Source organism: Plasmodium vinckei (assembly GCF_900681995.1).
Source record: "Plasmodium vinckei vinckei genome assembly, chromosome: PVVCY_11".
Lineage (NCBI taxonomy): Eukaryota > Apicomplexa > Aconoidasida > Haemosporida > Plasmodiidae > Plasmodium > Plasmodium vinckei.
The window spans coordinates 1,628,770-1,644,734 of record NC_051303.1 but is presented as its reverse complement, the minus strand read 5'-3'; the positions used below and the strand labels follow the sequence as shown (position 1 = coordinate 1,644,734).

The following is a 15,965-nucleotide window of genomic DNA, read 5'->3' as shown; positions in this document are numbered from 1 at the left end:
TTTATGTATTCCGCTTTTTAAATTATCTAACAAAGCATCGATAGCATAAGTAACATATATTACCAAAATAAACAAACATATGTACACTTATTCATGTGCTGAACTTTTTATGTAATAACAAATTCCATCATAGGACCGTTCATTTATTCATATTAGATTAAATGATTACCAAAAAAAAAAAAATATATATACATATGCCCAAACTGCAGGCACAATGCAACTTTTCAAAATGTTCTTCTCTTACTCAGGAAAGTTTTATTATCAAATTTTTATTTTATTATTTTGTAGTATCATTTTCAATTATTATTTTAAATATATATCTTTGTAGAATACTAATTATTGTTTGAATTTTTTTTAATATCTAAACGTTAAATTGAAAAACCCATCATAATTTATATACAAAAAATACTTAAAAAGATAAATTTTCTTTTTTTAAAATTTTTTAGCATTGCTTCGAATGTGAAAATAAATAAAAGATAATATGACGTTTGTATATATTTTCACACCATTTTACTCATTCTCATATTTTTACCTTAAAAAAATACGTCTTTTGTGCACAAAACTAATTACATGTGATGCCATGCTTATACAAATAATAATACTCTGAATTTGTTCTCTTTAAAATACTATAATTTTTATCCTAAAATTAATTTCCTGTTTTACCCCTATGTTAAAGCACACAATTTTTAAACATGTTCTCGTAGCATATTTATTTGTGCCTAATATTTACCCACTTCAAAAAAGTGTATATACTTAACATTCTTATGTTTTATCATATTCTCACATAATATGAAGATAAGGGGATCGAACATATCGTAATTTTCCGGTTTTTCAACATTTCACAATTATCATTATGACCATTTGTATAATCATTATTATTTTTGTTATTGTCATATTTTAACTTTTGTCTATATTCACAAATACCCATATCTCGAAATATTATATATACGAGCACATTTTTACTATAATAAAAATATAAATTTATTAAATTATTTATTTGATCTTTTCAATAAATGTTTGAAAAATAAATAAAATATATATGGGCTAGTCGTTTATTTACACATGTATGTTGTCATTGGCAAAATGTAATTTTTTGAAGCAACGGTCATAAATGCTAATTTTATTACAGCCTAAAATATTAATTATTTGTAACTAATGATTCACGTTTTCCATTCTAAACTTAAAAATTGTCAAACATGTTTTACATTTAATAAATGTAGTAACAAATAATTCCTTTGTCTATATCATTTTATTTACCCCTATCGATATTACACATATATTTCTTCAAATGAAATGCTCTTTGTTTTCATGCAAAAACGAAAACTATTACAACAGCTCTTGTTTCCCCATATCAGATGACGAAGAATTCGAGCTCTTTTTCAATAAAATAAATAAAAAAAAGAACCTACATTATATGTTCGAAAATGCTGTAAACGAAATCATTTATAAAACAAAAAAAAACTGTGAAACCAATCCAGATTTTGAACAAGTTGAAAAAATTTGTAAAAATGCTTATTCAGATAAGTATCTAGATGATATTGATATAATTTTAAAAAAGGGAAAAAAAGAGAACATGTTTGCAAAGAAAAAAATAACAAATAAAAACAACGATCCTATATTTATGCCTAAAAAGGATAATCCAATATTTCCTTTGAAAAATGCCAAGGATATAATTTATCCAAATAATAAAAGCGAAACTAATATAGAATACAATAGTGAAAACAAAACAAATACCAGCAAGGATACTATAATAGAAAATTTTAAAAATGTATTATGTAACGACCTGAATAAATACATTAAAGAAATATTACATGCTATAAATAATAACAATGCGCATGCATCATGTATTCCCAGTATTTCAAAAGATAATAAAATTTCCGAAGGCGAAATGCCCAATGTTAATTCTAAGAATTTAAATAATAATATAATTACTAATAATAATGAAAATGAGCAACAATTGCCACATAACCACGAAGAAAGACATCCAAACATAATCATGGACAGTTCTCTTAACAATTTATACATTGAGAATTATAATAGCTCTAAAGGAAACAATATAAGTGCTGGCCATTCAGAAAATGCACAAAATAAAACATCCCAATTGTTTAAACAAAATTTAAATACGAATCAAATGTTTCATAATCAAAATAAAAATTATGTATCACATGGAAATATATCCATAACCACGGAAAATATGAATTGTAAAAAAAAATCTGTAAAAAAAACGAAAAACGAAAATAAGCACACATATAATAATAGTAACAAAGGAATTGGTAAAAAATATATATATTATACACGAGGGGGGAAGATATTTAAAAAGAAAAATCCTTTGTTCAAAAATGAAAATAGTAATCCATATTTCAATAAGAAAAAGGACACATATCAGACTATAAAGCACACATATAAACATAACAGATGTTATACTAATGAATCAACTAATTTGAATTCCAACGCTTCCGATTATGGAAACTTCAAAAAAGAAAGTAAATAATATAATAATAAAAATAAATATGCAGTTTCCATCTAAGTTATTTTAATATATATATGCATATGTATTCGTATGTCTTTACACATTTCTTTTTATTCATTTTAGCTAATTTCTTCATTCTTAGGAATATTAAATTCACCCCATAAAACTTTAACCAAAACACCCCCAAATAATGACTTCGCTTTTAGCCATTTTCAAAAAAATGCAAACAATAATATTTTAAATAAATTTCTTTCTTAAACCTTTTTCTTGTCGTTTGTTCTTTTTCTTAGTTTTGTTATTTGTTTTGAATCTGTAATTATGTTGATCTATGAATTTTTTTTTCATCTCCTCACCATAAATACAGTCACCATCTACAACATTGTTTAAATTTTTGTAAAACTCGAAGGAAATTATCCTCGAAAAAATAAAAACGCGAATATCCAATGCAATGGGGAAGGCCCCCATTTTTCAAATTAGACAAGCTTAATAAATTGTTTGAGGAATTTTTCAAATTAAAAAAATTTACCAAAAAAAAGAATAAACATAAATAATTATATTAAAAATATAAAACGAATAGAAATAAAGCGGAAATATTTGGAATATAAGAAGCAGTAACACTACAAATATATAATTCATAATTATGAAAAAGGTTTTTCTTGAGTATAAAAATGATTTTTAAAGAAAAATTTGATGTATAGTCATCGTTTAACTATAGGAATCCGCATAGCACACAAAATGCGCATGCATATACAACAATATATGTGTATCGGGGTCATTGGTTTAATGTATGAACATATATTTGTTTCACTTTAGACAAAGGAAATAAAATAAATTCATTATTCTTAAAATAATAGTAGCAAAAAGTAACCTTACATTTTGTAGGCAAGGTAGAGGAATAATCAAAATTAACTTCAATATTTTTTTTTAATTCAATATTTATGAAATTTTTAAAAGGTTTTATATATCCATTTATACAATGATCATAATAGCTATTTTTACTACGTTTTATTTTCCATTCTGTAGTATCTATTTTGATGTATTTCGGTATATTTATTTTTTTCACATTTTTGTTCATTTTGCTATAATTGGGTTTAGTACTCCAAGTTCTATCATAATAATGTTGATCATTAGAAGGATTTAAATATTTTGGATTCAGTTTAAAACATGAATCATTCACAACATTTTGATTTGGTGGATTGTTTTTTTTTCTCTTAGCAAATAACGAATTTTTTACTTTTGTTTTATTTATATTTTTTAAATGTTTTAAAGAACTATCTTCTAACAAAACATTTTCAACAACAAAGTTGTACGTTAAGAAATTTGTTTGTTCCATTCTTTTATTTGATATTTTTCTTTTTATTATTTCATTAATTTTCGATTCGTCACTATTTTGCGTTTCACTTTGTGTATCCATTATATGATAGCCATCTTCGTATTCAATATACAATAATAGGTGATTAAAAAACTGTTTTACATGATCTGGTAACAAAAATAAAATGCTTCCTAAATCTTTATCATAATAATTTTCAAAAATTTCAAAATATGGATCTATTTCAATACAAAAATAAATTTTCACAAAAAAAAAGGATACGAATTTGAATGAAAATTTTATACATTTGTCATAATTTATAAAATCCTTATTTTTTATATGTTTTAATATATTTTTTAAAACTTTATTTATCATAACATTTATAGTATATGTATTTTCGTTCTCATTTCTAGTATTTTGTTCTACGTGCTTATGGATAAATTTATTGAATCCAGTAATTAAATGCTCTAAATCGTTACTTAAGTTTATTATCTTCCTTCTATTTTTATTTTGGTTACACACACTACACTGACAGTTTTTACTGAATATCACATTTCTTCCATTTTCCATCTGATTTAATTCCACATTGGAAGTGTGTTCCCTTTCTACATTAAATTTATACACATCAGTTTCACCATTATTTGAAAATTTACCAAAATATTCATTCAACTTTGAGAATAATATGTTATTTTCATCATATATTTTGTTTAAAAAAAAACGAAGTATTTCGGATATATCTGTTGAACGAAAATAATGTTCATTAAACAAATAATAAATTTTAACTAAATTTTTATTAATTCTATGATTTATATTTATAACCTTTTTATGATAAAAATATTCTCGATATTTACTTTTAAAATCTACTACGTTTGTATACCTTTTCCATTCATACATATCCTTTTCATTCATGAATATTTTTATCTTTGATTTTATAAATCGAAAATTTATATTATTACATGAAAAATATTTATGTTCTTTTGCTATATTATGATTTATGGCTTCTATAAATGTTTTAATATTATCTGTACCCACATTATTGCAATTTAAATCATGTAAAAAATTATTTCCAAATTTATTGCTTAAGTTTCTCAAACAATTTTTAATAACATTTTCCTTCTCCCCCCATACATCTACATCATTTATGTTTTTATCAAAATTCATCCTTTTATCTTCAATATCATATCTTGGATAATTAAAATGATTATCATAATGATCTTTCTTATTGTTTTCGAAATATTCGTTCACATTATATGTGTTATGAATTAATCCTGGTCTTTTTATTTTATTCTTATATTTACTACTAATTTCTATTCCCAGCTTATCCCAATTTATTGAATTCATAGTCATATTATTTCCATAAATTAAGTCGTTATTTAGTACACCTTTTAACATTCTTTTGTAAAAATAGTTTGCAACGCTATTACTATATATTATACCATATATCGACACATCCGTAATAAATGTTTTTAAAAAATAGCTGTATATAAAATATATATTATTTTTTTTTTGAAAATGAGAAAAATTTTCTTTCAAATATCTTAAAAAGTATATATTACCAATAATATGTTCATTAATATTATCACTAATAAATTTCGAATATTTCATGTAACCTTGTTTAAAATATATCATATTCCTTTTATTCCTTTCGTGAATAGGTTCCTCGACTATCTGTCCTGCTTTCTCTATCTCAAAGTCTTTTATTTTTTTGAACTTATTAATATTATTGATGCTTAAATTTGGGTTTTCCTTTTTTTTATCATTTTTCTCGTTATTCATTAACTTTGAAATATTACTACAATCCTTTTTTCCTTCTAAATTTTTAATTACATCGCCAAACATACTATCACTGCTACTATATATAGAACTTCCACATTGACTAAGTTTATCAGACTTGCCTCTTTTTATTAATCCTTTTCTTCTCGTGTAATTACTTTCATCATTATAATTTATTAAGTCAAGCATGCCTATCAACTCGTTACTATTATCAATATAAAAAAAATCATAATCTTTAAAAGCTATAAGATAATCTAAAAAATGATTTGTTTTTAAATTTGTTTGATCATGTAGTAATTCCCAAATATTTTTTTTAAAAAAAAAACAATTTTCATTGAAAAATGGGGCATCCTTATTAAAAAGTATATTTAACACACTTAAAACATATACATAGCAAAAATTACTTTCCTTTGAACTTATATCCAATTTTATACAATGCGGATATTCTAAAAATGAATACATCTGATGATATAACAGTTCAGGCGATATATTTTCTCTCGGAATTATATCACCAATCCCCTTATTATCAATACACTTCTTATCATTAATCAAAAATTCATCATTTTTCTTTTCTTTATTTTCGTTCATAAAAATGTAACTGTGATTATTATTGCTATTCATTTTACAATTTATTTCGTCATTATTTTCTCCAATTTTGTTATATCTTTTATCATACTTCCCCCATGCCATTTCTCGATCTAACTCAAATAAATTCACACATTTTGAACCCGTTATGTGGTATTTTTCAAATTTGTCATATAATATTTTGTTTGAAGTGTAGTAACAGAATCTATAGGACCGTTCAAATAAATTTAAATAAGGAACATTAATATACGAATTTTCTATATATTTATTTCGAAACTTATTAAAAAAAAAAGAATAAATTAAATCGGAATATTTAAACGACAAAACTAGTATCACGCTATATATATAATACCATTCTTTGTTATTATATATCATATGATCAATTAGATATACTTCATGTTCATCTATTGGATTCGAATCCTTTTTAGATGCATCAAAAGAATCTGATTTAGAGTTATATATGTGTGCGTTCATATTATATTCATCCATATCATTTTTTAATGAATTATTATTATCTTCTTCATGATTCATTAAATGCACATTAGTCTTGAAATTAAAGTTGTATAAACATAAATTAATTAAAATATTTAATGCTACCTCAAGGCCACTTTTTTCATATCTACTATATGAAAGCATGAGGAATATATTTTTACGCCGATCCTTATTTAAATTTTTCAAAAGGACAGAAATATATTTGTTAAAAAATGTTCTATCTATTGGTATCAATCGTGATATTTTAACAATTAAATATGCTACATAGCTAAATATATTATTATTAATATGATTTAAAAAAAATATTATATAATTTTTTATTGCCGTATATATTTCTTTATTACGATAAATATCAATAAAATATTCAAATATCTTGAATACATAAATTAAAATTGTCTCATCGTCATCATCTATTTTATTTGATAACCATCCAGGAGCTAGTTCACTGTTAAAAACCGTTTCGAAGTTTATTAATAAAATCGAATTTTTACTTTTATTTTTTGCATTCTTAGCATTCACACTGTTATTATTACTTTTTGTATTATTATTTTCTTCATTTATAGGAACTTCATTTATATTTTCATTGGTATTATTCTGCTCTTCTTTGTCCAATTGTTTTTTTTCATTTTGCTCGCTATTTTTATTCCAATATGTGTTTGAGTTTTTTTTTCGCTTTTTATCATCATTCTTACCAAATTCATTTTTATAATCCAAGTGTAAAAATGTTGAAAAATAATTTTTGTTAAAAAAATTACGGTTATGGGTTTTTAAATATATCATTCTATTGTTTGGAAAACCTTTGGAAACATTCCCTTTTGTATTAACAATACAACTAATAATTATATCTTTATTATATATATAATAAAAATTTTTTTTTAAAGGTTTGGCAGAACTTGCATTAGTAGGATCATTAACTGTGCTTTTTATATTTTTTTCTGTTGATTCATTTCCTTCTATTTTCGTATTCTCTTCCTTCTCGGAGTTATTCCATTCATCATCCATTTCTTCTTCATATTCTTCTATACAATTATTATCTTTATTTTCTATTTTTTTTTTTCCCCCATTTCTTGCTTTTCTACACTTTTCTTTCTTTTTCTCTTGGTATAATATATTTAATATGTAACAAAACGATTTTAGCGCCTCAATTTTGACAACATTTATTTCATTTTCTGAAAAATATGCAAATATAGTTAAAAACGAATTCAACATTTTTTTATATATTTTTTTATCATATTCTATAAACCTTGGCTTATAATTGTTATATTTTTTTTTTAAAACATCAATACCCTCCATATTACTTTTTAAAAAATTTATATATAAAGTAAACACACAAGACAAATTAAAAATATGTTTCTTCAATTTAATTAAAATTTCATACATTAAAACAAAACATTTTAAATTAATTATTTTCAGTAAATAATTTTCTTCAAACATCTTTATACACAAATAAGAATACAAATTTAATATAATACCGAAAATATTAAAATGGCATGACGAATCATCTATAAAATCTATAATTATATTAATATTTTTAAATATATCTATTATATATTTAATTAAATTTATATATTCATTATCATTAGCCAATAATAATTGTTCAAGTTTTCTACTTAAAATCTCTATTGATTTTTCGCAGTATGCTATCAAGTGTGTAATGTCAATTTCTTGGGGATTTGGTTTTTCTAAACACTTTCCATCTTTAGCCTCCACAACATTTTCACCTTTTATATTTTTAATAAAGTTATAAACAGATTTTGTGGTTTCTTTTTTCCCAATATCGTTGCCTGAAGTATTAGTCGTTGTATTATTTTTATTGCTTATATATTCTTTCTTTGGATTGGTATATGTATCCAAATTATTATCAATACCATTGAAAAATGTGCCATTAGCATTTTTGTTATCATTCGACAATTCATTATACCGGTAAAGAGACTTATTATCACTTGCACCTACGTTATAAATGCTGCTAATATTCGATTGGTTGTTTTCCACATTCCAATTTATAGTATCACTATTTTCAGCATTCACATTATTGTCCTTATACAAACTATTCATATCACTTGGTAGTGATAAATTATTAATTACGTTATTATTTTTATTACCCATAGTATATTTATTTTCATTTTTTACATATTTCATTTTATTATTTGGAAAATTAGTAGAATTATACAAACTCTTTCTATTCTTGTTTAATTGATTTGTACACGCCAAATTTAATTTCATTGGAGATTTTTGATAATACATACTATTTTCATATTTGTTAATCTTTTTATGCGTTTGACCACTTCGATTTTTTGTTCTATTGAGCATATTATTTGCATTTCTATTATTACTGTTATAATTATTCATATAATTGCTACTATAATTTTCATTCGTATTTTCTTCTCTACCAATATTATTCATTTTTATTTTACTTAAATCATATAGGCTCTTGCCAACCCTATTGCTAGGACCAGACCCTATATCGGGTTTATTATTTTCACCCCACTCTACATTCATAACATTACTATTACTACTACCAAGAGGAGGCATATAACCAGTATATGTACCATCTGATTTGCGTTCCCCAAAGGAATTAACAAATTTTGTGTTTATGTTTGATTGCTCCTGTAGCATTGATAAATTACCCTTTTCATTTTTTCCGGTTGAGAATAAATTGGGATTATTTTTATTTCGGTGATGAAATTGGTCTAGTAATACATTGTTAACATTCGTTTTTTTTTTGTTTTTTTTTACTTTCTTTATCCCATCTTTGAAATTATTATTTGCAATACTATTACCATTGTTTTCGTTTTTTCCCCCATTCAGTATTTTTTTCATCATATAATTGATATAGTATTGAATTATTCGTTTTTTTCGACCTCTAATTCTATTCCCTTTCCTTATTATTATTACTATTAGTTTATCATGTTATGTCAATTTGAAGAAAACAATATTATATGAATGATAAGTACATGCTATAGCCTTGAACACACCCTTCTCATGTTCTTAGATAGAGCGATGCTTATAGTTGTGACAAAACAATAATAAATAAATATGCATGAGAATATAAATTTATACCATACATATAATCACGAAAAATTATATTATAACTGCTAATATATATACGTATAAACATTCATATCTATTTAATCCCACATTCCAAATATCACTATATGAACTCATTTCTTTTTTTTATACATAACAATAAGTACCAATGAACATAAGCTTAATCGTATCAAAATTTTAAAAATAATATATATTTATTTCAGACCATATAAAAATTTATACCTGTGATTATATTTTTCGTAAAAAGTTGTTAATATTTTTTAAAAACATAAAGAAATTATTTTTACATAATTATATGATTATTATAATACAAAAATAATCACCAAATTATGAAATTATTTCTAAAACATTTTCAATAATTTTTATTTTTCTACCACGTATGGATATTTACATATATTTTTGTCAATATTTTGTCAGTACATTCTTTCATAGATATTTGGAAACACGCTGGGGTAATTTAGTTCGGTTATGTACTATTATAAATAAAAACCTTTAAAGGGTTTATAAGTATATCTTTGAAACACAACATAATTTAAAAAAAAAAATAATAATATAAATGTATGCTGATATAAATAAGTTTAAGGATGCACAATAAACGAACAAAATAATATATATTATATATATACGTATAATATAGTGCAAATGTATGAGCATTTTCAATTGAATGTTTTTTTCCTGATCATCACTTTTTCTATAAATTTATGAACAAATAATTTACCTTTTCGTCGTACAGACATAATTATTCTTCATAAAAAATATATAAAGATAACAATATTATTTTACACACACTATTCCTATATATATTTCTTTTAAAAATACTAAAAGTATATGGCATTGCATATCAATATTTAATATAACATCAAAAGCAGGTATTTTTATTTTCCTTTGGTATTCTTGATACTCTATATTTGAAAAATAAATATCCCATATTTTGATTTTTTGAAAAATATAAATTATTACCCACACTCTCTATATACCACACGAATGAACTTATAACGAAAGGTACACTATAATTTACACATTTATTGTCAAAGTAGCTACATATCGTTTGAGATAAACTCAAATATGAATGATGAAGAGAAAATTTTTTACAAATTTATTGAAAATAAAACTCTTTTGAAACAATTTTGTGAGGAATATGTAAAAATACAAAACAACGAAAAGCTACTAAAAGAAGAAAATAACCAATTAAAAATAAAAAATTGTGAACTTGAAAATGAGATAGAAAAATACAAAAAAATATTAAATAATATAGATAAAAAAAAATCCAAAGAAATTGAAAATAGTAATTTTGAATATGATTTAAAAATTAAAAGAATGCAAAAACAAATCGACTTTCTAGATTCATGTCTAAGTAAAGAAAAAGAAAATTATGATTTAAAAATGAAGGAACTCATATCATTAAAATTAGAAAATGAAAAATATAAATATCAATTTAGTTATAACAAAGAACATATTATTTCTGGAAAACCAAAAGACGACACTCAAAGTACAGATCAAATAAATAAGTCCAATGCTAATGTTTTAAATAAAATATTTTTAGATATTAATACAAAAATTGAAGATATGAAAAAAGTTATAAATGATACAAAAAATTCACGACATTTTGTAGAGCAAAAAGTTAAAGATTATGAAACTTTGCTTAATGAATATTTAAAAAAAATCACAGATACTAATATAAAATGTGACCAGTTCTATAAATTATATAAAGAATCTCAATATAAAAATAGCATTAACAAATCTAAAAAAAAGGTTCTAAAACATCAAATAGAGGAATTAAAAAATTTTAATCAAATTTTATTAAATAAAATTGATCAATCCAAAATAGACATTGATACAATCGATGAAGAAAAAAATAAATATTATTCACTTTTAGAACAAGCTGAAAAAAAAAATATATTATTTTACAACAAATTAAATAAAGACACAACTATTCAAAAAGGCGCTCTAAAAGACAACATATTCCATATTTCAGCAGGGGATATTATTATTTCTGATATGGTTGATAAAGAATACATTAATTTTTATTCTTCAAATCATATAAAATACGATATACTTCCAATCGAACAAAGTTTAATGCTAAAATCGAAACGAAACAATTACATAAAATTTAGATCGGAATATTTAGACAACTATAAAGGGAAAAAAATTAAGGGCACGAATTTATATGCTTCCGATAAATTCAACATCAAAAAAGAAAGAAAGAGGAAAAAAATACTATTTTATTCTGATAACGATAATGATAGGAAAAAAAAATATAAAAATTATTTTTTAAATCGATGCGTATATACCAAACCAATAAGCATCATGGTTAATTCGGATAAAATTAGTGAACCATAGTTTCCTGAAAATAAAAAGAAACCATATTTTTTCCGAATTTCATAAAGGGGTATTCATATATGCAATTCATTTACACACAATATATGTGCGATATTATATGCTTCCTATTGCACTTATATTTTTCTAAGTTTCATTTTTCCGTTCTACTTATCCATAAGAAGCGACATATATATTTGCTTTCAAATGATAGCATGTGCTAACTCATATTTATTCATTTTTTCCGTATTTTTTTTGTTTTGCCTCTTTATTATTTCGTCATTTTTTAAGCATATGACAATATGCGGTATCATAGAATTCAAAAGGTGTCCTTAATTAATCATACATATATTTGCATAATTTTTAGCTCATTTTTTAGTCCGAAACAAATGCTTCCATTATTATCCTATATTATATTTTTTCGTGATATTATTTGCAATAACTTTATTTTTTGATGAATGAGAATATTTCTCTAGTTGAATTATAATAATAAACAAAGCATATAGAACATTCAAATAATAAATTATTCAAATGCTACAACAAAACAATAATATAATACATTCGTGAAACATATAATACATGTGATGGTTACTGTTATATTACATACCACACATTATTATTAAATATTCTTTACAAGGTGCAAATATTGCATCTATCCATATGTAACCATATATGGTAACGTGATAAAACATTAAAAATAAAAGTAGAAAAAATATAAAAACCAAACGAATACATTTAATTATATATACACGGATACATATGTAAATGAAAAATATATAATTTATTGAACAAAAAATATAAATGTTATATAGAACAATATTGGAAAAAATGTAAAACATAAGAGAGGGTACAATTGAGAGCCTATACAATAATGATTTCGAGCTATACTATATAAATTTAATAATACACTATTACTAATCTCACTATTATAATTAAACTTTATGTCTTTATTATCTAAATAATACTTATTTAAATATAGCGTATCAAATATTTTATTTGACCAAATAAATTCCAAAAATTCGGGGAAATACATTTTTTTTGATAACCCCGATGAATTCATGTATTTCAAGCTCTTTGCAGAAAAATTCATTAGCATGCTCATTATTTTATTTCTCATATCCTGTAACAAAAATTTAATAAAAAGAAATATATATAACACTTAGCTATATATGTACATATAAAGAATAACTTAAAGTAAAAATATGAGCGGTTTCATTTTTGTTTTGTCTTAAAATTACCAGAATAAATCCTCCAAATGGATATAAATACATTAATGCTCCAAGAATAAAAAATAAAATTATAAATTTGGAAGTCATTTTATGTTTCTTCACTTTTATATTATGTAACATTGACACCGGAGTTATAAGTATAATACAAAACAGTATCGAATAAGCCCAATTATACATCTGAAAAAAAAATAGCAAAAATAGTACATATTTAATATTAGTTACCTTAAAGTATATACACTAAAAGACACACATATATAATAAATTGAATAGAAAAATAATGCATTTCGTTTCCCATTGTAGTTTGGTTATTTAAAAAATATATATTTATACTTATTTTTAACTTTATTTTATCATAATATATATCACTTACCGATGAAACTATAACGACGAAAAGGAAATAAAAAATATTGGCGTGGTTCATTATATAGTTATAAGGTGCTATAGTATTTTTTAAAATATATTTAAATTTTTCGTCACCAAGTAAATAGAGGTCTTTTTCCATATCATTTATTTCATGTATTATTTCTATAACTCTTTTTTTTTTTTTAGCATCCACAAAGTCTTCATCGTCACTATGTATTACTTTAGGCTTAATTAATTTGTTTTCCTTGTTAATATATTCTATATCTGTTTTGTATCTATTCACAAATTTTTTAATATAATTAACATCGCTACTATTATATAACAAATTATTAAGATATTTTATTTTGTCTAAAATTATAATTTTTTGTATCTTTCTATCTTTTTCATAATCCCATATTTTAACATATTTATAAATAACCAAAGAGATAAAATAATTTAAAATAAACGCTACAAATAATGATATAATAAAAATACGTAACCAATAATTAGATATTTCAATATACTTATTAAAATTATCAGGGTGCCACTCTGTACATATTGGGAGTCTCTTTTCCGATTTTATTAAATCATATATTTTTTCATTGGTTGAAAATAAATAGATTGGCATAGATATGGTTAATATAGTAATTATATACATATATATCCCAACTATAAAATTTACATAATTTCGAAAAATTGTCCCTTTTATTAATTTTAAAATACAATAACTGCATATTAAATAAGCACAAAAGACATATAAACTTATAGGAATATATTTTTTAATAGTATTAAAGAAATAAAAATTGGTTGAATGGCAAAAACCTTCATGTGTATTACTTTGGCTTCTTAAAAAACTTTGTAATGATTTTGTAAAATTAAATAAATTTATCATTTTTCTTTTCAATGGAACCTTGCTTCCCCCGGTTATAGTAAATGATGGAATGCTCTCTCTGAAAAGACCAAATAAAAATATTCCATATAAATTTAAAATTAATAAAATAAAAAAATTATAAAATGTTAAAACAATCGGCGATCAAACATAAAGCAAATACTACATTCATGAATCGTTACAATATATGTGTGTCGATAAACAAATATGAATTTCAAATGTATATGCTCAAATGCCACCATATATTCGTAATACTCTAACAAATCACATGTGCAGACACATATAAATACATAAATTAATTTTCATATTTATTTATAGCTACCTTAAAAAATAAATGTGTCCCTTTTCATATTTTTTTTCCAAAGCAATATTCAAAATAGAATGGTACACAGGGTCTGTTTTTATAGGGATGCTATAATGATTTAGTTCATTTCTTAATAATAAAATTAAGTCTTGATTTGGCAACATCCCATTTAAACTTTCATAATTAATTTCAATATGGGATGGATATATAGATTCAAATTCTATTATTATCGATGATCTCGTAAGAACTTTTCTATTTTCTGTATTACCATAATAATAATGTTCGATAAACTTTTGAACACCCAAAGAATATAATAATTCTTTATTAGTAAACAAAAATATTATATCTTTACTCATATAATTAGCATTTAAAAAATGATTTATCAGCGTTAAACCAACTACTAATGAATGAAAATATTTCCTTTCTTTATAATCAAAATTTATTACAACTATTAAATTTTCTATATTATTACAAAATTTGCATCCGACATTACTTATTAATATATTATCTTTAACTTTATCATTTATTTTAATTTCATATTTTTCTGTATCAACCAAACTAGACGTCCTTTTAATATAATCATGCACTATATCTATTACATGTTCTCCTTCTTTATATTCATAGCTCTCAAAGTAAGAATTCGTTTCATTTAAAAAATCTTCATCCTTTTTAGTAAGTGTAGAATTCCCAGGAAATTGCGCAAATGAACGGGCATCTAGCTCAGCGTTTTTATTAATCTTATCGATTACACAAAAATAAATTAAACCTATAATTGATAAGGCTAATCTGAAAAATAAAGAAAAATGTGCATATATACACACATGGCAAAATATAAAGTGAAATAATAAATATAAATATATATATACATATAGATATCAAAACATATATATATTCGTATGTATGTATCCCCACATATTTATTCAATGTGTGATAAACTACACACATACAAATATATATATGTGATTTAAAATATTGTGTGTAGCCCCTCATTTTATTCTTACCCAATAATTTTGCTTCGCCTAATGATTTTATCTATTAGTAAAAAAAACCTAGGGTTTTCTGATAAACCCATCTTAAAAAAATTCAGTGTAAAAAGCCAAAAGAAATGGAAATGGGAAAGGAGAAAAAATAAATAAAAATATAAAACAAAACAATAATATTTTCACTTATCATATTTATTATATTTAATTTCATTTCCTTTAAAAATA

The 15,965-nt window shown here is 23.1% G+C and overlaps 4 protein-coding genes across 4 annotated transcripts; 2 read left to right on the top strand and 2 right to left on the bottom strand.

The window, feature by feature from the left end:
* Nucleotides 1-1,288: 1,288 nt before the first annotated feature.
* PVVCY_1104620 (conserved Plasmodium protein, unknown function) lies at nt 1,289-2,728 on the top strand (the record flags this gene model as incomplete). The annotated part of the gene is made up of 2 exons (XM_008625917.2): nt 1,289-2,483; nt 2,613-2,728. The coding sequence occupies 2 exons, from the start codon at nt 1,289-1,291 to the stop codon at nt 2,726-2,728; spliced, it is 1,311 nt and encodes a 436-aa protein (XP_008624139.2).
* Nucleotides 2,729-3,242: 514 nt separating this feature from the next.
* On the bottom strand, nt 3,243-9,452 carry PVVCY_1104610 (conserved Plasmodium protein, unknown function; the record flags this gene model as incomplete). The annotated part of the gene is made up of 1 exon (XM_008625918.2): nt 3,243-9,452. The coding sequence occupies one exon, from the start codon at nt 9,450-9,452 to the stop codon at nt 3,243-3,245; it is 6,210 nt and encodes a 2,069-aa protein (XP_008624140.2).
* A 1,290-nt stretch (nt 9,453-10,742) lies between these two features.
* On the top strand, nt 10,743-12,017 carry PVVCY_1104600 (conserved Plasmodium protein, unknown function; the record flags this gene model as incomplete). The annotated part of the gene is made up of 1 exon (XM_008625919.2): nt 10,743-12,017. One exon carries the CDS (start codon nt 10,743-10,745, stop codon nt 12,015-12,017), a length of 1,275 nt encoding a protein of 424 aa, XP_008624141.2.
* A 757-nt stretch (nt 12,018-12,774) lies between these two features.
* Nucleotides 12,775-15,829, bottom strand: PVVCY_1104590 (glycosylphosphatidylinositol anchor attachment 1 protein, putative; the record flags this gene model as incomplete). The annotated part of the gene is made up of 5 exons (XM_008625920.2): nt 12,775-13,113; nt 13,232-13,399; nt 13,593-14,514; nt 14,776-15,543; nt 15,759-15,829. The coding sequence occupies 5 exons, from the start codon at nt 15,827-15,829 to the stop codon at nt 12,775-12,777; spliced, it is 2,268 nt and encodes a 755-aa protein (XP_008624142.2).
* Nucleotides 15,830-15,965: the final 136 nt, after the last annotated feature.